Here is a 21,797-nt window from a genome sequence, read left to right on the forward strand (position 1 = left end):
TCCTGCTCCTGGACAACGGTGAAAGGATTGAGTTCGACACCGAGGGCCCCAATATTCATCCCTCCTGAAGCTCAGACAGATGCAAAGATTTCACCAGGGAAACGTATGGATGGTGGGGCTGGGATGTGAACTGTAGTCCCATGATAAGGCCCACCACCTGGCCATCACATCCTACTGTGCTCTGTCCTGGAATGTTGATTTCGATGAGTGTTGATTTTTTAAACCTTTATTCATGTATAATAAACACACAACGAAGCACATGTACCTGAAACGCTCACCTTGCTGAATCTTCACAAACTGAGCACACCTGTAAAACCAGCATGTGGGGATTCGATTCAAAGCCTATTTTACATTTCCAACAAAACAAACATACTAGTCCTGGGCCAGATTCCTAGGACTTGGGCGCAAGCAGGCGACTTGGGACCCTAAGGTCGGGGGACTGGACTGATCTAGAGTTTAGGGGCCCTGGATAGAGACTGAGAAGGGAGAAACGGTGCCCATCTAGGGGGTGTGGTTGAAGAGGGGGCCCTGTGGTGCAGGAGAGGGCAGACAGAGACGGTCCCTGGAGACAACGTCCCCCCACCCCCTTGGAGGAGGGCGAGGCCCACGCCGCTGGCCCAGGTAAGCCGGTAAGAATGCAGCAGTCGCCGAGCCGGGCGCGGGTGCGTCCCGGTGACTCAGCCCTTGCCAGGAAGGGGGAGTTCACTCTGCTCTCCAGAGCTCCCAGACCGCAGCCTGGTCCGGGCTGGCTCCCGGGGCGCCAGGCCAGGGCCCCGCAGCAGGCAGCCCGGCCCCGGGAGCGGGACCTTTCCTCCAGGCCCTCCCCCCCCACTTTCCGGTCGCAGCCACCTGGGGTCATCACAGGGACGCGGCCGCGGGTGGCGAGAGCGTGGCGAGCGAGCGCCGTGGGGCCACGGCAGTCCTGCCCCTGCCGCGACGGCGCCGCAGGGGCCTTCGAGCGGCGTAAGTAGCGACTGCGGGGGCTGGAGGAGGCCGAGGAGAGGCCCCGAGTCACTCACTCGGCTCCCGGTGTCCCAGCCCCCTGCTTCAAGCCCGGGCTGGAAGGCGGGATTAGGCGAACTGGCCTGGCGCCGCCGCCTCCCTAATTGCTCACTGGCCGGCGTGGTGGGGCGCCCAGACTCGGCTCCGAGGCGGCCCGGGTCAAGTGTGGCCCAGACGCTGTCACCCCAGCGGCGGCCCCACCTGAGGATCATCCCACGGGCACGCCCAGCGGGCCGCAGGCTCCAAGCCCTCCCCCATTCTCGGGGACCTGGTCCCGGGGTCACGCTGAAGGTCCTCGCCCCCCACCCCCCACCTCGGGCTGTCTGATGGCGGGTCCTTCCTGTCCCCACGGCCCCGAGGAGGGACTCAGCTCGCGATTCCAGATATGCTGTAGGGCTGTCCCTGCCTGGAGGGGCCCCTTCTCTCTTTCCCGAACACCCGCAGTTTGGAAGGCCTCAGACTCCGGTCTGGAGCCAAAAGAAGGGCTCAACTCGGAGAACCTCTCTTTGCCTCCAAAGTTGGTTTTCTGACACAAATTCCCACGCACAGCTGGCAGGGCCGGGGCAGGGGGCGGGGGTGGGGGGGTGCGGATTAGGGATGCTCGGGGCTGCTACCGGACGCGGGAGGCTAGATGGTCACTAACCGGATTTCCCGGAGGGACAGCTTCTGGCGGAGTGGGCACGAGGTCTGTGAGTCCCAGGCCCCAGGCGGAGGGGGTGGGCGAAGGGTGCCCGAGGGCCTTGATCACTCCCATCTTTGGGACAACGAGATTTGGGGCCACAATTATTCAGACCATTGGCTCGAGGTGGTTGTGGTCACAGCGGTTTCTCTCTCTCTGTCTCTCTGTCTGTCTCTCTCTCTCTCTCTCTCTCTCTCTCTCTCTCTCTCTCGTTCTCCTGATTTTCCGAAAACTTTTGCAGAGTTTAGGGCAGGAGAAGGCGAGGGCGCGGCCCCTGGTGCGGCCCCTCGGGGCGCTGGGCCTGGGGGCGGGCGGAGATTTGGGGAGACTGGGGCCCAGCCCCGAAGTCGCGGAGGAAACGCGCGGAATCGGCTTCCTGTGGGGGCTCCGGCCGCGGCGCCCCGCGGACAGACGTGTCCGGCCCTGGCAGCGCCCGGCCCGGCGCGGGGAAGGGACGTGGGGGTGGGGGGGAGGGGGCGACGGGGAAGCCGGGGAGGGGGCGGGGAGAGGGTGGGCCTGGGAAGAAGGGAGGGGAGAGGCGAGCGGGGGAGGAGCGAGGGGGCTGGAGAGGGAGAAGGAAGAAGGAAGGGGGCGAGCTGCGCGAGCTGGCGCCGAAATGGGAGAAAGGAGCGAGTGAGAGGGGAGGGGGCGCGGGGCGAGCGGCGGGGAGCCGAGCGGCCCCTCGGCTGGGGCGCCCTCCGCAGGCGCGCATGGCAGCCTCCGCGCCGTGATCCCCGCCGGCTGAACGAGTAGCGCGCAGCTTGCACGAGTAAGTTGGTCTGGGGGCCGCGATGGAAAGGGGGGAGGCGCGCGTCTGCGGCCCGATCACCCACCCCCCCCCCCCCTGCGCGTTCCCCCCTCCCCTGCTGGCGCTAGGGGAAGGTCGGCCTCGCCCGCTGAGCCCTGTTTTCTGCAGGTCCCGGGCCGATGTCCCAGGTGAGTGGCCAGCGCCCCCCTCACTGCGACGCGCCCCATGGAGCCCCCAGCGCAGCCCCGGGCCCAGGTAGGACCGCGGCTGAAGAGCGAGACTGGAAGGGAGCGGGGTGGGCGGCCAAGCCGGGGGAAGGAGGGGTGGGGGGGGGGGGAGTTGGTTGGGGGGATTTGTTAATTCTCATTCCTCCTCCGGGAGACGCGGGGAGACGGTTCCGGGGAGCTTGGGTGGAGGTGGGGGTGAGGAGACTGGGTATGGGGACTGGGTCCAAGGAGAGTAGAGGGCTGGGGTGATGGGGGCAGGGCCGAATGGAGACCGCGGCTGCGCCAAACTGGCTCCAATTACCCCCACTCCCAACACCAGGCGCGCGCGCGCGCGCGCGCGCACACACACACACACACACACACACACACACACACACACACACCCCGCGGTGTCTGTCCGTCTGGGACTTGTGTCCCAACCGTTTCTGCCCAGTGTGTAAATATTTATGGGGGCCTCAGGCTGGGGTTGGGGTGTCTGAGTCTCTCTCTCCTTCCCTTCCCCCAATCCAACGAGAGCCTAGCGCTTCCAGAAAACTTTTGTCCGCCGAAAGCTGCTGCAGGACCCGGCCCCTCCCCTCCTTGCCATCTTGTCTCCCTCGTCTTCCTCCCCACCCGGGCCTCGCCGCTCCCACCCTGCAGGCGCGCGCGTACACACACACACACACACACACACACACACTCCAACCAAGTGCCCATAGCTGGAGTGAAATGCCCCTTCCCCCACCTCGCAGGGTCTGTAACCTCTCTGGGATTCTTGTGGGAGCCTCCCACCCCAGGAAGGCTTTGCGACTCCCAGAGAGATACGGGGTGGGAGCCCTGAGGCTGTGGCTCTCAGTCCATTCTCCTCATTGTGCGGATGTAAACTGAGGCTCACAGTGGCACGCGGGGCCCGGGAGAAGTGGGGATTTGTTGGGGGGCAGTGTGGCGGAGAACAAGAATCTAGGCCCAGATTTCAGGACTTCAGCTCTAGGTTAGTCTCATATTCTTTTGCCTTCCTCTCACCCACCCCCACTCTCCCTTTCTCCCCTCTTTGAGACTCTGAATAAAGAAGGTCTGGTCCTGGGTCTCTGACACCAACTCCCTGCATAGCCTTGGACAATTTCCTTCCCTTCTCTGGCCTCAGTCTCCACCTCTGCCCATAGGGGCCTGTGTGCCTGTTGGAGAGGCTGTCACCTCCCCAGGTCTATCTGGTGCACACCCAGGGCCACTTCAGTGGGGCAAGGGCAAGTGGGAGATGTCTGGCCAAGGGCCAGCGCGAAGATGGGACTTATGTGCCTGCTGAGTATCCCCACTAGACCTCAGATTCTCTCTCCTCTTTGTGGGGCCCTTGGAGCAGGGACTTCTGGAGAATAAGCTCCTCCAAGAAGTGGACTCCTTCTTCAGCCTGGAGAGAGAGGTTGGGGCGAGGGCCAGGAAGGATCTTTCTCTGTGTCTGGGAACCTCTCTCCCTCTCGGCTTCTCTCACCCCTCCTCACTTTCTGGGCCTCTCCTCTTTCTCTCCCACCCTCTCTCTCCCGCCCTGCCTTCTTTCTCTGCTCATCCGTTTTCTCCGCTCTCTCCCCCACTACCTCCTTGCAAGCTCGACTCTCCTGTGTGACCCATTCCGAGTGCTAGCAGGGAGCCGAGGGGGGTGGATGTGCTCAGGGAGGGTGGGCCACCTGGAGGGGTAAACTCTAGGCTGTAACTTAAGGCTCCCCTGACCGAGAGCCCCCTCCCCAGCCTGAGCTGGGCCAGACAATGTGGCTTTCATAACTCGAGGAGGCCTGGCTCTGCCGCCTTGGGAGAAAGAACCCTGCTGCCCAGGAAGCCCAAACCGCAGGAGACCCAGCCAAAACCCCACAGACGCCGAGACCAGAATCCCCCACACTCCCTGCTGAGGGCTGACAGAACAGCAAGGCCAGAGCGCTGCCTCTGGGGGCCCTGCTGGCAGGACAGCCTCGGAGCAAGTTCCCCCCCTCCCTCAGCCACCCAAGATGCAGACGGGGTGCAAGGGGACTCAGGGTAGCTCTGGCTGGGGCAAGTGGCCAAGCCCCCACACCCTTGGCTCCCCCAGTACCTCCTCCCCACCCACCCCTGTGAGCCCCGGAGAGCCTGGCTCCCTTACCCACGGCAGATTTCTGTCCAGCACTGGGGCGTCACATTCCTGCTTTTGGTTCTAAATTGAATTTCCTGGGGAATTGGAGCCTTCAGACCTAAAATAAAACCAACCCGACCCAGCCTAACTGGCCAGCTCAGGCTGTCTTCAGTCCTCAGCCTGGTGGCTGGGATTGGGACTGATGTGTCACAAGTGTGCATCCAGTGAGCTCACATTCTCGCCTTCTTGGAGTCTGGAGCCAAGTGCTACCCCTGATCCTCACCCCCTCATTCTCCCTCCTGCCCCTGACCTGGGGCATTCCAAATTCCAGGACTCAGTCCTCACCAATGGAATATTTGTCGAGTGCCCACTGGGGGTGCAGAGATGAACCGTGACACCACGGGGGCAAGCTGGGGAGGGCTGCGGTCTGTCTGGTCAAGGAGCTGTGACCTCACTGTGAGATAGAAGCAACAACGGGTGTTAAATGGGTCCTAAGTTCTCAGGAGAGGGGCCACTCCAAGGAGGGACTATTGGCTTGAAGATCAAGGGAAGGCTTTCTAGAGAAAAGGGTGAAGCTGGAGCTGGGCCATGAAGGATAGGTTGGATTGGAGGAGTGGGAGAAGGGAGGGGTAGTGCCTTCCGGTCAAGAGGAGTGTGGAAGCAAGGGTGGATTGGTCAGAAGGCTCGGTGGTGACCTGAGACCATGCAGAGGTCCGGCTGCCTGGAAACAGAATCCCTGTCCATTCATCAGGCTGAAGATGTAGACTGAGGGGCCTTGAATGCCAGGCCAAGTAGAGACTGGGGTCCGAGGTTCCAGTCCCTACCCTGTGAGCAGAGAGATCCTGTCCCTCTCCAGAGACGGGCAGAAGTCCAAGGGGGAGCAGCCTGAATCCACTGCTCACAAGATAATGGAGAGGGCTGGGTTTGAGAGACCAGGCATTGGAGCTCCGGAACAAGGGCCCCAGAGTGAACCCATCCCACCGAAAGAAATTCCCCGTACTCTGCGGTCCAGGAGCACCCCTCACCTTGGAGGACAGCAGGAGGAAGGAGCCCCCCGGGCTCCTGCTGAAGTTGTGGGTCTCCCTACCTTCCCTCTTGGGCTTGCAGATTTAAAGGGGACTTTTCCGCTCCCTTCTGGGAGGCCTTTCCAGAACTCAGGGCATTGGCTTGAACCCTATCCTGTGTCAGGGAAGAAAGTGTGTCAAGGCAGAGGGACTGCTGCCTTCCTATAGTTCCCTCTTGTGGATGGAGACCCTAGAGAGAGATGCAGGGCTGGGGCTTGGTCTCTTGGTTGAGCACTTGAGCTCCACCTCTCCTCTGACTTTTCTGCTCCATGGGCTTCTAGGGAAAGCTGTTTCCTGGTCCAGCACCTGGGCACTGGGCCATCTGGGTAGTATCTCGGTCATAGCTCAGGTCTCCCCGCCACTTCTTAATGCCTCCTCATTTTGCTTCCGTGTCTCTGGGCACTCAGCACGAGTTCCTTGTGCCCTCGGGGTCGCGTCTGTTGGGTCCCCTCCTCACTCCAGGAGGCCTGTGCTCTATGTTTCCAGGTCACGATGACTGGAGTGGATTGTCTTTCCTCCCTAATAACCTTCCAGGTCTGAGCCTTGCCCCAGAATGGCCCGTTTCCTCCAGGAGGGCCTCCTCGGAACTTGGGCTGGGCTGTCTAACTTCCTGTCTGCACTGGCCTCGAGGTCACCAGCCCCATACGTGACCTACAAGGAGAGACCGCCAGAGAGTGGCGACACTAGGGGTGGAGGGCAGAAATGGGGACCAGTCTCCCTAACCCCGCTTTCTCACCTTTATCCCTTTCCAACCCTGGAGGGGGGCCAAGGGAGCTGCAGTCCTGGCTCTCTCTGTGGCAGAACGGATGGTGTCATCCCGGTGCACCCCAGTGACCTCAGGAGAAAGCATGGGAAGCAACCACAAGGCCCCAGTTCTCTAGGCTCACCAGCCTCAACGCCACCAAATGACTGTGGCTTCCCTTGTTCACGATGTAACCATTCACCCTGGGATGTTGGCTTCCCGCTGCTATTCTTGAAATGTCTTTTTCCCCTTCTTTGCTGATTATCCAAGACCCAGTGTGGTTGTTGTCTTCTCCGGGAAATGTCCTAGAGACACAGCACGCACACTCACCCCCGGATGAGTGCCCATCTTCTGTGCTTCCACAGCCTAGTGTACCTCCTGCCCCTCAGTGTGTGTGACAGCCCCCCACCCCCCACAGAGAACTCCTGGGCAGTGACCTGGTCTGTCTCATTTTGGTCTACCCAGCACTTGACGTATTGTAAGTTGCATTATAGCTGCTTAATAAATGTTAAACCAATGGCGGAGGGAGGGAGGGAGGGCAGAAGGAAGGAAGGAAAGGGAGGGAGAAAAGAAGGAAGGAAGGAAAGGGATGGAGGGAGGGAGGGAAGAAGGAAGGGAAGGAAGGAAGGAAGGAAGGAAGGAAGGAAGGAAGGAAGGGGAAGGGAGGGAAGGAGGGAGGGAAGAAGGAAGGAAGGAAGGAAGGAAGGAAGGAAGGAAGGAAGGAAGGAAGGAAAGGGAGGGAGGGAGGAAGGAGGGAAGGAAGGAAAGGGAGGGAGGAAGGAAGGAAGGAAGGAAGGAAGGAGGGAAGGAAAGGGAGGGAGGGAGGGAAGAAGGAAGGAAAGGAGGTAGGGAAGAAGGGAGAATGGAAGGATAGAAGGAAGGAGGGAGGATGGATGGAAGGAAGGAAGGAAGGAAGGAGGGAAGGTGGAAAGAAGAAAGGAAAGGAGAGAGGGAAGGAAGGAGGGAGGACATATGGAAGGAAGGAAGAAAGGAAGGAAGGAAAGAAAGGGAGGAAGGAAGGAAAGAAAGGGAGGAAGGAAGGAAAGGAAGGGAGAGAGGAAGGAAGGAAAGGAGGGAGGGAAGGAGGGAGGAAGGAAGGAAGGAAAGGGAGGGAGGGAGGAAGGAAAGTGAGGAAGGAAGGGAAGAGAGGGAGGGAAGAAGAAAGGAAGGAAAGAAAGAAGGAAGGAAGAAAGAAAGGAAGGAAAGGGAGAGAGGGAAGAAGGAAGGGAGGGAGGAAAGGAGGAAGAGAAAAAGGAAGAATGGAAGGATAGAAGGAAGGAAAGAAGGAAGGAAGGAAGGAAGGAAGGAAGGAAGGAAGGAAGTGAGGAAAGGAAAGGAAGGGAGAGGAGAGGTTCATGAATGGCCCCCTACATGCCAGGGCACTGCTGAACATTTCATCTACTCTTTGAAACCCTGAGGGATAAGCACTAGGACCTGTCTTTACACACAAGGGAACACAAGTTCTGGTCACTTGCCCAAGCTGGTTACTGATAAAAGCCAGGGCATGGGTCTTCCAGCTCCATGCTCAGGCCTTTTTCATGACACCACATGGGAGGGACAGTGCTGGCTGTCAGGGCCATGGCACGGTGTCTCTAGGGCCAAAGGCTGGAACGGGTCAGGCTCCTCCCTTCCTGGGAGTTAAGACTCAAACCCTGAACCTCCATGTTCATGCCAGCTTGGTCTTAGCCCCCAGGAGCCGTGTCTGAGCTGTTGTCTAGACCAGGCTCAGGGCTAGGAGAGGTGCCATCTGGTAGGCATTGCTCCTCCCCGGGTGTCTCTGTGCTCACCTGCTCCTCTTGTCCCACCCGTATGATCTTCCAGAAGGTGTTTGACTCTGCTCTCGCTACCCCAGGTAGTGAGGGGGCTTTCACCGGGCCCAAAGAGTGGGTGGGGCTGGAGGGAACCCTCCCCCCGCCTCCCTGGAGCAGCCATGGTCACCGTGAGGGGCGCCCAACACATAACTCTGCTGCCCTCCAAAGATTCAGGAGCCCTGCGCCCCCCTCCCGCCCCGGCTCCTGTCTCTTCGAAGGGCCTGTGGTTTTCCCAGGCAGGTGTGAGCACGTCCCTCGGTCTAGTGCTGTCTGTCCTGTTTACTTGGGTTCCCGGGGCCTCGTCCCCTTGGCCATGGGGACCAGGATCTTTGGAACAAGGATTGCTCGGGGCCCAGGGAGGCAGCAGAGCCCCTGGATGGATCCCTCCCCTCCGGCTGCTCCCACCCCCCCAGACCTGCATGCCCAGCCCTCATCGACTCCTCTAATGATCACCCTCCTCTCCCTACCCCCTTCTTTTGGAGAAGGACAGAGAAGGACAGCGTATGCATGCCCCTGTGTTCTCTGTGACTGAGTCTGTCTCTGTTTCCAAGACTAGTCTTTGTCTATCTCTCGGTCGCTCTGGGCGTGTCTCTCTCGGTCACTTTGTGTGGTGGGCACAGGCGGGTGTTGATCATTTACTCTCTGGGTTTCTGCCCGTTCTTTTCCTTCTCTGACTGTGGCTCTCCTCTCCCGTGCCCTTGTGGTCTCTGTGTCTCTCTGTGTCTCTTGTTTCTACGTCTCCCCTGCTTCCAACATGGCATGCAGTGGCGGGGTGGGGGGGGGAGCGGGGAGCACCCTCTCTGAGCCCCTGTTACCCTGAATACACAACCGGTGGTCTGATGACAGGATCAGGCTGCACCCTGTACCCTGTAATTGCCCGCCTGGCTCCGGGGCCCCATGACCCCCGACTTCACCCTCCCGGCTCCCAGCGTACCCTCAGTCAGGCCTTCCCGCACCCCAGGGGTGGCACCGGGCGGGGGGGGGATTGGGAGTCCAGGCTCCTTTCTGCCGCCCTCCCCTACCTCCCATCCCTCTAACCCTCTTGCCCTGGGCCCAGGGGGCCCTAGTCTTGCCACCTCAGGAGCTGTGGGTTTGAAGGTTGCTCCATTTCTGCCTTCCGCCCACCCTGCACTGAGGGGCTGAGCTCCTCACTGTAATTACATGTGGCTGCGGTCCGCCTCTTCCCAGCCTCCTGGGCCGGCTCCCTGCCTCTCTTCCTGCCCGGCCCCTCCGCCTCAGGCCCGTCCTTCTCCTCACCCCCAGGTCTCTGATTCCTTCTCCTGCTCTCATCCTCTCTATTTGACCGGGCTTCGCCCTATCTGTCACTCTCACCCTTCCGGTAACCATGTTCCCTTCTCTGTCGCCTCTGCCTCTGTCCCCATCCTTACCTGCCTCCCCCTCACTTTCTCTCTACTGAACCTCCCTCCTGTCCCAGGCTGTCTGTCATGGGGCTTCTGGGGGCTCCCTCTTTCGGTGCCCAAACCTGCCTTCTGATGCTGTCTCTCTCTCTCTCTACCTTTCATTGTCCCTTTGGTTCTTCCCCTGTCACTCTTTTTTTTTTTTTAATTTATTTTGAGAAAGAGAGAGAGAGAGTGAGTGTGGGGGAGGGGCAGAGAGACTCCCAAGCAGGCTCTGAACTGATGCAGGGCTCGAACCCCCAAACCACGAGATCATGACATGAGCTGAAGTCATGAGCCCCCCACCCCCATCACTCTCGATGCCTGTCCCTACTCTCCATCACTGACCATCTGTCTGTTTTCTCCTGCTCCGCGGTTCTGCCTCCTCTCCCCACTTCCCTTCATACTGCACATCGCTGGGGCGCCTGGGTGGCTCAGTCAGCTGAGCGTCCGCCTCCTGATTTCGGCTCAGGTCATGATCTTGCAGTCTGTGGGACTGAGCCCCGCACCGGGCTCCGCACTGACAGAAAGGAGCCTGCTTGGGATTCGGGCTCCCTCTCTCTCTGCCCCTCCTCCACTCGTGCTCTCTGTCTCTCTCTCTCTCTGTCTCTCTCTCTCTCAAAATAAACAAATACACATTAAAAAAAAAAAACACTGCACATCTCTGGCCCCTTTCCCTGACAACCACACGGACACATGTAAACACATGCACTCACGTGCACGCACACACACACACACACACACACACACACACACACCCTTGATCACTCGTGGGTTTTGTTTTGGGAACTTTCTATTTTGGAGCCTGGCACTGTTGCCAGATAGGGTAAGGGCTGGGTAGCTGGTACAAAGAGACAGAGAATGAGGGCTCATGGCATTCTGGGCTGTGGGAAGGGGACCAGGGCTGGGCAGACAGGAGGGCACCAGGAAAATATACCTTCGTCGTCTGATCTTTCTCTAGCCCAGACCCAACCCCTCCTGCCTGAGCTGGAGGTAGTAACAGGATCCACGCACCCTGTGGAGGCAGCGCTGGAGGAGGACTCCCTGGAAGAAGCGGCACCCCCGATGCCCCAAGGCGATGGCCCTGGGGCCCCTCAGGCCCTGGACAGCACTGACCTCGACGGCCCCACAGAAGCTGTGACACGTGAGTCCTAGGGAGCCAGGGGATGCGGGTGGCAACATGGAGGGCTCGTGCCAGGGAATCCGATTCATACGGGCTGGCGGAAACGCAGCCGTCGCCCGCGGGAGCCTAGCACAGGGCCAGGACCTTGAGGGGTGGGCGACGGAAAGGCCTGTGACGTGGTCACTGTCCTTTCTGTCTAGGAAAGAGACCGCCACAGACAAAATGACTGGTATAAGATCAGTTCACAAGGAGTGTGGACAGGCTCCAGGCGATATGGTTCAGGACAAGAGGGCGTGTGGCCGTATGAAAGGAAGAAGGGGGCTGGGGGTGCTGGGGGCAGGGAGCCAGAGCAGAGCCCCGCTGGATCCCACCCTTCCAGGCGTCAAGGGTGAAGAGGCAGGAGAGGAGCCCCCAGTTGCCCTGGGCAGAAGGGAGCCCACCCCCAGGCTTGGCCCGAGGAGGCCTCCGAGGAGGTCCTGGAGGGAGGGAATTCTTCCCCTTCGCTCTCGAGAGAGGCGGAGGGGCAGCCAGAGCCATTTGTATTTAATAATAAGATCCACAAAATTCGTAGACACATTTGCACTTTCCAACCTTCTCTCCCTAAAGGATCTCACGAGCTCTTCAAAGCAGCCTGCAGCGAGGCAGCAGGATAGCTCTTGCCAAGTCCATTTTACAGATGAGGAGACTGAGGCACACAGAACCACTCAGCCTGGACACAGCTAGGGAACTCAGGTCTCCCGGCCCAGTGCTCTCTCCTGTGCCTTCCTGCCCAGCTGGCAGGGCTCAGCAGGGAGCTGCCTTCAGCCAGGGCATCTGGGGCTAAGTTGGACTCCCTGGAAGTCGGGGTTACTAAATCCTGCTAGCGAACTGCCCTCAGCCTCCTCTAGACACACCCACCCGCAGAATCGAGAGAAAGAGGTCAGCGCCGTGGCCACAGAGGAGGGGGCCTGGATGGGAGTCGGACAGACACCTCTGTGTCTATGGGCCCGAGTGTTTGCTCTGTGACTCAGTCCCCACGGCCACCCCCACGGCTATGGCCACAGGCAAGCTCTGTGTCTGCCCGAACCTCCCAGGGCCCTCAGCTCACCACACACTCCCGCCCTCTGGTCACTGTGCCCATGTTTAGGCATCAGGGCAGGGGGCACGGAAGCTGGCCAAGGACTCGGGCCGGTCTCCCGCCACCACGGGGCCAAGAGGTGGGAGCAGGATGATTCAGGCCTGGCTGCTTCCCATGGCCTTACCCCTGTTTACCCAGATGCAGGCACCAGCCACACCTCAGGGCCAAAGGCTCCCAGCGTGGAGCTGCTCCAGAGCCCTGCTCCCATCCTCTCCTGACTCCCCACCTGGTCCTCGGCTCCTTTCTCACAGCCTCCATCCCCTCCCCACTCCACTTCCTCGCTGTGGAATCTTGGGTAGGTTTTACCCTCTCCACACCTCAGTTTTTTCATCTGTGAAATGGGGCCGGTAATAGTCGATCTGTCACAACTACGACACAGAAAGCTCTCGGCACGGTGCTGGTACCTCATCACAGCTCCACGCGTAAGCTACTAGTTCCGAGACTAGTGATGGTTGTGATGTAGCAGCCTATTCCCCAGTCCTCCGTCTCCCAGCCTCTGCTCCCTTCCTGCCTCTGCGTCCCAAGCCCCAGCTCTTAGCCTCCAGGCCGGGCCCACCTCCGACATTTACTAGTTGTGGGACCTTGGACAAGTTACTGTACTCCTCTAGGACTCCGTTTCCTCCTCTGTGAAAGGTGGGTCCTGCCCTATGGAGATACTCAGAGGCTTTGGTGAGAGAATCAGCATGACAAGTGCTTAGAAGGGTGGAGGCGAGCAGTCAGTGCTCCCTGACTGGATGTGACCGCCACCATTTCTTAGAAGGCCCAACCAGGGGACGCTTCCCCAGTCAGGGGACGCTCTGAGGCCACCTTCCCCTCTCCTCAGCCTGCCGGGACTCGGGGACCCAGACCCCAGTGCGTAGAGATGGAAGTGTCCCACACTTACACATTTACAGAGTCCTGCCCAGGGATCAGCAGCCCTGAGTGGCTGAGGGGTCCCAGAGCTCTGCTTCTCCCTCCCCTCCCCCAAACACACACACACACACCCACACACCCACACACACATACACACCTCCCCTCATCTCTTGTGAACAGAACCATGCCATCCAGGTGAGCAAACCTGAGGTGAGGAAAGGGACTGGATGCTTTGGGGGGGATCCCCAGACCCAGCTTCCCTGTACCCCACTGATGAAGCTGAAGTTTGGTCCCTCAGCCTGAGATGGGGACTCAGAGAATTCCTGGCCTCGGGGACCCCCCCTCCCCCACCGCTGGCCTCTCTTCCCTTGTCACCCTTCTCAACCAGACCCCCAGGGCCCCACAGCAGACTGCCAGCCACCCCACAGAGGCGGACAGGGCAGGGGAGCCGAGGGGAAGAGAGGGGCTGTGAGGGCCCCTGGAGTCCAGGGCCAGGGCGTTCATCTCCAAACAGATGTTTCCAATAAATCACCCAGCACACGAAGGGCAAAAACAGCTGGGGGCTTGGCAGGGGCCGAGGGGAAGGTTAACTGCTTCGCTGCTGTCCTTCCTCACCCCAGCCAAACAGTCCTTACCCCTGACCACCGTCCCTCTTGCCAAAACCCCAGGACTCCAAGGGCAGGAGAATGGATTTCATATGGGGTAAGAAGATGGGGTCCAGGGCTCTGAGTCCCTCCTCTTGCCTTGCACCTCTGTCTTTTCTGGAGGGAGCACTGGCCTGGGAGTCATGGGCCAGGCTCAACTCTGCTATTTCCTGGTGTGCCTCCGGGCACGTCAGTTCTGCTCTCTGGGCCTCAGTTTCCCCATCTGCAGAATACAAGGCCAGCTAGTTGGCCTGTGGTGTATCTAAGGACCGGGCCAGAGCTCTGGGAGGTTGTGGCCCCCCACCCCGGGGTCCCCCATTAACCTTTCTCATTATCTCTCTAGGCCAGCCTCAGGGGAACCCCTTGGGCTGCACCCCTCTAGTGGCGAATGGCTCAGGCCACCCCTCGGAGCTGGGCAGCACCAGGCGGGCGGGGAATGGTGCCCTGGGTGGCCCCAAGGCCCACCGGAAGTTGCAGACGCACCCGTCTCTCGCCAGCCAGGGCAGCAAGAAGGGCAAGAGCAGCACCAAATCTGCTGCCTCCCAGATCCCCCTCCAGGCGCAGGAAGGTAAGCACCCCATCCCACCTCTCCCTGGGAGAGGCCTCCGAAGGCATGATGCAGCAGCATTTTCACCAGGTTGCTCGTTAGAAGTTCAGTCTCAGCCCCACGCCAGGCCTACCGGCTCTGAACTTCAGGGTAGGGCCCAGGAGACTGGCCTGGGAATCTGGCCAACTACACCTGGTGGGTAAATCGAGGCACAGCTGCGTTCTCAAGACCAGCCCCTCCCCATCTCTGCTCACGGAGAGTTGCCGTAACAAGGAAGAAAACCATGTGGGCTGAGCCAGTGTAAGCCACCCCGTTTCTGGAAACACAGCTTCCCTCAAGGAATGGACCCTCTGTTTAGTGAGAGCAGGACACCCAGCAGAATAAAATGAGGCACCATCATCAGATACTCACATGGGGGTGCAGCGAGGACTGTGCTCCGGCGGGGGTGAGGGGGGTGCCGTGGTGCGGCGGGAAGTCAGAGAACCCAGATACTCCAGCCATCGTTCCTGCCATGCAGAGGGGCCTCTGCAGGGCCGCCCTGGGCAGCCAGCTTTCCCGCCTCATGAGGCATCAGTTCAGCATGGGTGATGGCCCCCTGTAGCTCAGTGGTACTTGACCTTCACCCCAGAATTTTTAAGTGAGCCCTGTCCACTCCGGGGGACTCCGTCCGGCCTGGTCTTCTGCAAACAGGATTCAATGTGCACATTTGCACGTAATGTGTTCACCAACTTTCCCACAGAACAGATTCTGCCCAACAGTCTTAATTATGAAGGGAGTGTTCGTTCATTTAAAATGTACTGCGCATCTGCTACGAGCCAGGCCCTGTGCTGGGTAACCAGTCCGTGGCCTCTAAAGCTCTCATGAGAAAGACAAACAGGTAATCACCATATGGGGTGATAAATACACTGACAGAGCCACACACTGGAGATTATGCAAACAACCCCAGGGGACCCCACACCAGCCCAGAAAGCTGGGGAGGACCAGTCTGGGCAGGCTCCCGAGGTGTCTGAGCAAGCTTTAAAGGGTGAGTAGGAGTATCTAGCCAGGAGGGGCATTAACACAGAAGTGAGAAATGGCTAGTTTGGCTAGATCATGGAAATTATGTAAGGAATGGGGAAAGGTGAGACTCCAAAAAGGCAGGGGCTCTGGGGGTGGAAGGCACCTGGTTAACTCTACCCTGGACCTAGACTTTATCTGGAAGGCAATAGGGAGCCACTGAAGGGTTTTAAACAAGGTAGTGACTTCCATCGGATCTGCATTTGAAGAGAACGCCCTCGTTCAGTTTGTAGGTAGGTTGCAGGGGCTCCGAGCTGTCCCTCCACACAGTCCCTCCACACAGAAATGAGGCGGGAGAGTCAGATCCCCCGTGGTGTGAGACTCTCTGGAGGGAAGGCCAGGGGCCCACCTGCCGCGTGCCCAGCCCCTGGGAGGGATGCCAGCTCAGCATCCTGGCAGCACACTGAGTGGAACCAGCTTGCCTGGTTTGGGTTCCTAGCTCCACCGTTTCCCCGCTGGCTGCCCAAGGGTAGGCTCACGCATTAATTCAGCTACCATTTACTTACCTCGATGTCAGGCACCTTCTAGGGACTAGTAACATGCCAGTGACTACAGCGGACAAAGACGCCTGCCTTACATGTTAGTAGGAGGAGAAAGCTGTGCAGAGCCATGGAAGGTGATAAGTCCTGGGGGTAGGGAGGAGGTGAAGCAGGCCAGGGGCGGGGCTGAAGGAGCTGGGGTGCGGCCAGCAGGTCACCGAGATGGTGGTTGTGGAAAGCCACAGCAGAGTGATCCAAGGGGACAGAGTGTGGGAGGAGATCAGGTCACGTGGGACCGTGGGGGCCACTGTGAGATCTCTCTGAGCACAGGAGGGATGGACTCCACTGAGGTTTTGCAAGGGTCCCTCTGGGCTACTTTGTGGGGAGTGGGTGCAGGGAGGGGTAGTCAAAGGCGGGGAGTGGGGCGACCAGTGAGAGAGCAGCAGAATGGCAGGATTCTGCTGGGTCTATTTTGAAGTGACTTCTCTGTGCCTCAGTTTTTTCATCTGTAGAGTGGGGCTAAGAGTGGCCCCATCTCATGGAATCCTTGCAAGTTTAAATGAGTTTCATCCATGCCCAACACTTAGAACAGTGCCTGGGACGGACTACCACTCGGTGCGTGTGTTAAATAAATGACTCAGGGTGTCGAAGAGCGGGCCTCGGGATCCAGACCGCCTGGGCTCAGACCCTGGCTCTGAAGCCAACGGGGCAGGTGCATGTAACTCTCTGTGCCTTGGGGTCATGCCCTGGAAAGAATCCCCATTTCTCCGAGCTGTGGGAGGGTAGGGGGGCGCTCGTGAGCCCCCTGTGGCTGGGTCCCTGGCCCCTTGGCTGTCTCACGGCCCTGTCCCCCCACCCGTGCCCGCAGACTGCTGCGTCCACTGCATCCTGTCCTGCCTGTTCTGCGAGTTCCTGACGCTGTGCAACATCGTCCTGGACTGCGCCACGTGCGGCTCCTGCAGCTCCGAGGACTCGTGCCTCTGCTGCTGCTGCTGTGGCTCCGGCGAGTGCGCCGACTGCGACCTGCCCTGCGACCTGGACTGCGGCATCGTGGACGCCTGCTGCGAGTCCGCCGACTGCCTGGAGATCTGCATGGAGTGCTGCGGCCTCTGCTTCTCCTCCTGACCGCCGCCGCCCCCGCAGGGTCCCTCGCGCCCGCAGCCCGGGGGCGGGGACGCGCGAGGCCACCTCCGCGGAGGCGGCGGGGGGGGGGGGGGGGGGGGGGGGGGCCGCTGCAGCGCCGCCTCCTCGCGGTTCCCGGGACCGACGGTGGCCCCGGACACCCGGCGGGCGGGCTGGGGTGGGAGCCGCGCCTGGCCCCGCGGTCTGGGCTGCGGAACACTGTGAACGTGGGGCGCAGGGACGCGGGGGAGGCGGGGGAGGCGGGCGGTGCGCTCCTCTACCTCTCACCGCCCCTGGCGCCCGCCTCCCGCCGCCCAGGCTCCGAGGACAGCAAAATGTGAAGTGAGACACCCCAGCCCGCCCTGGGCCAAGCCCCTCCCCAGTCTCCTTCCTGGGACCCGTGGGGGCCTGACCCCTGCGGTGACCCCCGAAGTCCCCCAGAGGGCAGGGCTGGGCCAGAAGGGACGGGAACGGTATAGAGACGACTGGAAGGGGGGAGAGGGAGGGAATGGAGGGAGGGTCTGTTCTATTTGTTGCTGTAAATAAAGTTATTTGTCCAGCTCAGATTTCCTCGGCTCTCGTGACTACTCACGAGTCCACGGACCCCGAGACTCCGAAGCAAACACCCACCTCCCCCCTCACACACACACACACAAAGCACCCAAATGGATGAGCCTTCCTTCTGGGGTCCCTTCTCTGCATGTTCCCCTCCCTCCTTCACGGTCCCCCGAAAGGCAGCAAGGGTACAGACTCCCCACCATTATTTCCCTCTTCCCATCAAAGGGAAGGGGGGACGTCCAGGGAGGGAAGAGTTAACCCTTGGCATAGAATTAATTAACAACAGATGTGTTCGGGTTTTGATTAATTAATCTCCTGCTGACTCCTGCTTCTCGAAGCCCTTTCCGTGATGGCTCTGAGGCTTGGGTGCCGCCTGTGTCGGTGGCAGAGCAGTGTCCGGGGAGGGGTCGACTCAGGACGGCGCAGCCTGGGCTTGCCCCCCCCCCCCCCCCCCCCCCCCGCTGGCCCCGGAAAGCAAGCATGGCTTGCATGGGGGTCACTCAGCCCAGTCTCCAGTCCCCTGATTGTCAGGGGGCCTGAGGAAGAAGAAAACTGGCAGGACTAGCAGAAGCCTGGGAGGCCCCGTGGCCAGAGCCCTCCGTGTCTGCAAGGCAGGACAGCACTGAGCACTGCAGGAGGGGGTTCCAACACTGGGGAGGCCTGGCTGGGCTGAGCCTTCCCTACCCCGTTCCCGACCAGGAGAGAGTCAGGAGGGGCCCAGGGTGAGTGAGAGAGAGAACATCCCGTGGTTGGACTTGTACCATCTTGAGGAGAAGACAGGGCCTCAGAAGGCCTTGTAAACTTGAGAAATGGGTGGGCACCGCTTCCAGGAACAAAGGCTGGAATGGCCCAGAGGAATTCTGGAAGGAAGGAAGGAAGGAGCTCAGAAAAAGGGCCAGATGAAATCTCAACTCTCTTAAGGAGTGTCCTACGAAGGAGCAGCCCATGACTTTGAGAGGGGGGTACAGTTGTAGCAGGAGGAGGTAATAAGAGGTGGTGAGAAAGATTTCCCCGCCGGCCTCCCCTACACCAGCTCCCGCCACCCCCCCACCCCTGCCTCCCATGCACAGGTACACAGCCCTCACTTTCCCAACATCAAGGTTTCCCCGACCTCTAGGACCACATAGGAAACTCAGGACCCGGAGAGGAAGGGACCTACCCAGGGTCACGTAGTCAAAATGGAAGCCAAGAGAGAAACCCCATCTGCTTGGCCCCCCAGTGTTCATTTATTTATCTGTGTATCTGAATTTTTGTGCTTAGTTATCGCATGCCCAAAGTACGAAAGGCTCTGAAGTCTAGCCTGTGCACATACAAGCCTTTACACCTATTTTCTTCCTTCCTTCCTTCCTTCCTCTCTTTCTTTTCTATTTTACAAAGATGTCAAGGTTCTAGACACATTGTCCTACACCGTTTTTATCCCTTGACCATTTGTCCCGGGGACCTTCCTAGCACACTGAAAAGCGGCCTGAAATTCCACTGAAGGACAAGCCTCCGTCCAGCTCCCCGGCTCCTGCTTACTCCCTTCCAGTTATTTCTCTGCCACAAACAAGGACATGCGCTAACATGCCCTTTTCCGTGAACAAGCCGTGGCTGTAGAATATTTGGAAGGTGGGATTGCTGTGACTTTGACACGGCCGCCCCGTCGCCCTCCATGGCCACAGAAGCGCCATTTTTCTCACTGCTGTGGCTCTTTGTCCTGAGGAGGGCGGACAATGATGGGGGGCTCCCATTCAGTCCCTGCTCAACCTCAGGTCTTCCCGAAGGCTGGGGTCTGAGGGATGTGAGGGAGGCCGGGAGGAGGGGTGGGGTGCTCCCGACCAACTTGAGGTCTGGTCCAGGTGGGCAGGAAGGCCCCCTCCCTGGCCCTGGCCCCTCATGGGGACCGTGGCAGGAAGAGGTGCCTCTGCTATCCAAATATCGATTTCCTGCTGCAGACTCTGGGCTGTTTTCTTTAGGACAGTGGCTGAAACCTGAGAGGCTGAGCTGGATGGGGGCGGGACAGGGGCAGGATTCAGCCAGCCTCCCCCCAGCACACACACACACACACACACACACACACACACACTCACTCACTCATTCACTCACACTCACAGACTCTCCTTACAGTCACGTACCTACATACGTTCTGCAAAGCCACAGCACTCACATGCACACCACACCCACATGTATATGCACTCAGGCTCTTCACATTTTCAGAGCCCACAGCCACAACCAGCCCTGGTCAGCCTGGGGCTGTGCTGCAGAGCCCAATGTCCACTCCCGCGGGTGCGGGTTCCAGCACTACCTCTGCTGCGGGCCCCAGGGAAGAGGCTCTTTCGCTTGGCCTCACTTTCTTTATGTAGACAATGGGGCATCAGTGAGACTCTGGAAATCTAATGGTCACCACAGGGTTGGAACAGGAGACCAGCCCCCTGTGGCCCAGGAGACTTCTTGACTGGGCACGCATCATGTCCTGAGCCGTCTAACCCAAGACAGGCATTACCACACTGACGGGCAGAGAAGCTGGTGAGGCCAAGTTCAATTGTCTCTGGCCAGGATTGCCCGAGACCACCAGGTGATCTTGTGTGCCAGACTCAAAAGATTTTGCCCCATGACGGAGCAAGTAGCATAACGAGGGGCTGGCTAATGAGGGGAGGGGGGGGCAGCCGCCCCTCTGCCTGCATAGCGGCTCTCAGCTTCTCCCCATTCTTTAGCACATTTCATTAGCAACCCAATTAAATCGGCTGGTACCCATGGCTGGGCGGACGCAGCCACACGCCCTGCCATTCCATGGCTCTGGGGCTGCCAGGATGGGACACCTGTAAGCAGCCTGGATGCTGGATTGCCTGCGGCCACTCGTGCCCTGGGACATGTGCCAACACCCCCCTTCCCAACCAGGGAGACTAAGGGACTGAGGGCTGGCCCCTCAGCCTCTCGAGTAGCTCCAGACACTCCCCATTGCTGAGCAGTGGGAAGGCGGTGTGGTGGCTCTGAGGACTGGGCCTGTGTGAGGAGGGGTGGGGAAGAAGCAGGACAGGAGCCTCAGGCTACACGTGGGGGCAGCAGAGGGGACAGAGATCACGGACCGGGCCCCTTGTCACCTCCATGTGTTGCTTCTCTCCATATTCTGACCCTTCTGGGATGATGTGGAGACGCGGCATGGGGTGGTCCCATGGGCACAGCCCTCTTGTTGACCCAGCCATCCCTTCCCCCTTCACCTCCTGCAGAGGAAAGCCCCCTCCCGGCCTTCTCCCTGCCCCTCTTCTGGTTTTATTACCTTTCCCCAGCCTGTAGCAGCCTCTACAGTCCGCAAGGCCTCCCATCTCTGGCTGTGCGTCTCTCCAGGTTACAAGCTCATTCCCTCCTACTGCACACGGGGAGGGTGACAGTCAGGGGTGGGGGGGAGGGGTGGGAAAAGGAGGCGTGTTCATGCACCGTGTCTACCTGACATTTCTCATTTTGCCACCTCGGGCCCCGGGGTCCTCCTCATCCCTGGGCCAGTCACCGCGTCAGGGGATGGAGGGCTATGATGGGCCAGGGCTCTGTGGCCAGGGACAGTGGGTTAATTGGCTGCCCCTCCAGAACCATGTGGAATCCAGGAGCAGAAGATTCTCGAAGAAGTAGGGGTGCCGTAACAAAAAGGGGGGGATGGTCTGGCAGATGAAAACAACAGAAGTCACGATGGGCCCAGACTACTGCGTGCGGGTCCAGAAGGGGAGGCCTGGCCAGAAAATATGAATGGTCAAGTGCAGCTCAGGGCATCTGGACAGAGAAGAGAAGTCAAAGACAGTGACCTTCAAATCCCTGAAGCCTGAGAGGAGAGTGAGGCTTATTCTCAGGCTCCAACAGGCAGAGGAAGACCGAGGGGTGGACATACGGAGAGAGAGCTCCCGGCTCCAGGCAAGAGGGCCAGCTGGAGAGCCAGCAGTGAGAACTGCCCTCAGGACAGCGGCCAGCGACGGCGGTGGGTGGGGCCTCCCTGTTCCAAGGACTGTTCTGGGGGAAGAGGGGTGTGGATGGGGTCCCTGCCTTGGGGTGGACTGGCGGCAGCGGAGCAGATGGTGGGGTTGTGTCAGGTGGCCCCCTCAATTCCCGCTAACTCAGACCTTCCACGGCTCAACAATGCAGACAGCGGCCAGCTGATGAGAGAGAAGCAGAGGTGGAAGGTGGAGGGGAGATAGCGGACAGTGCAGGCAAAGTGTCCGCAAGGTCCTGGAGACAGAAAAGCCACGCAGGCAGGCTGCAGGCCCCGTCCCTCAGCTCCTCCCAAGGTCACCGGCCGTGGGCTGTGGGGGCAGTGGTGACCCTCATTCTGGGTCCCTCCGGTGCCTGGAGCCTCCACAGCTCTGGGCAGCTTGGCATTCATTAGGGGCTGGCTAATGGCTCGGAAGATTGGCCAGGGGCGCTGCTGAATAGAGACCTCGGTGAGATTTATTCCTAATTATCTCATTTGTCTCCCCCCATTACTCTTTATGGCTGGGATTTATAGGGCCATTAGTGGGGCCCCGGCCAGGCCAGGACGAGCGTGAGCCTTGAGATGCTCCATAATAATAACAATAACAATGCTCACCCTGGC

The 21,797-nt window shown here is 59.7% G+C and overlaps 1 protein-coding gene across 4 annotated transcripts; it reads left to right on the forward strand.

Moving 5' to 3' along the window:
- The first annotated feature begins 712 nt into the window (after positions 1 to 712).
- MDFI (MyoD family inhibitor) lies at positions 713 to 17,248 on the forward strand. Of its 4 annotated transcripts, none has more exons than XM_086706816.1 (5): positions 713 to 963; positions 2,598 to 2,684; positions 10,706 to 10,888; positions 13,824 to 14,048; positions 16,431 to 17,248. In XM_086706816.1, exons 2-5 carry the CDS (start codon positions 2,609 to 2,611, stop codon positions 16,685 to 16,687), a joined length of 741 nt encoding a protein of 246 aa, XP_086562942.1. In that variant the 5' UTR covers positions 713 to 963; positions 2,598 to 2,608; the 3' UTR covers positions 16,688 to 17,248. The 4 variants fall into 4 exon arrangements, with proteins under 4 accessions (XP_086562942.1, XP_086562943.1, XP_086562941.1 ...); XM_086706817.1 differs by lacking the exon at positions 713 to 963 and adding an exon at positions 1,654 to 1,687; XM_086706815.1 differs by lacking the exon at positions 713 to 963 and adding an exon at positions 2,249 to 2,450.
- Positions 17,249 to 21,797: the final 4,549 nt, after the last annotated feature.

The sequence above is a fragment of the Puma concolor genome, chromosome B2 (assembly GCF_028749965.1).
Source record: "Puma concolor isolate L17-30 chromosome B2, mPumCon1.1.hap2, whole genome shotgun sequence".
NCBI classification, from domain to species: domain Eukaryota; kingdom Metazoa; phylum Chordata; class Mammalia; order Carnivora; family Felidae; genus Puma; species Puma concolor.

Coding starts and splice junctions, on each gene's coding strand:
- MDFI (XM_086706814.1), top strand. CDS start 6,873: ATGAGTGCCCATCTTCTGTGCTTCCACAGCCTAGTGTACCTCCTGCCC. Junction 7,015..10,705: donor TACCCAGCACTTGACGTATT/GTAAGTTGCATT, acceptor ATCTTTCTCTAG/CCCAGACCCAACCCCTCCTG. Junction 14,049..16,430: donor CCCCCTCCAGGCGCAGGAAG/GTAAGCACCCCA, acceptor CCGTGCCCGCAG/ACTGCTGCGTCCACTGCATC.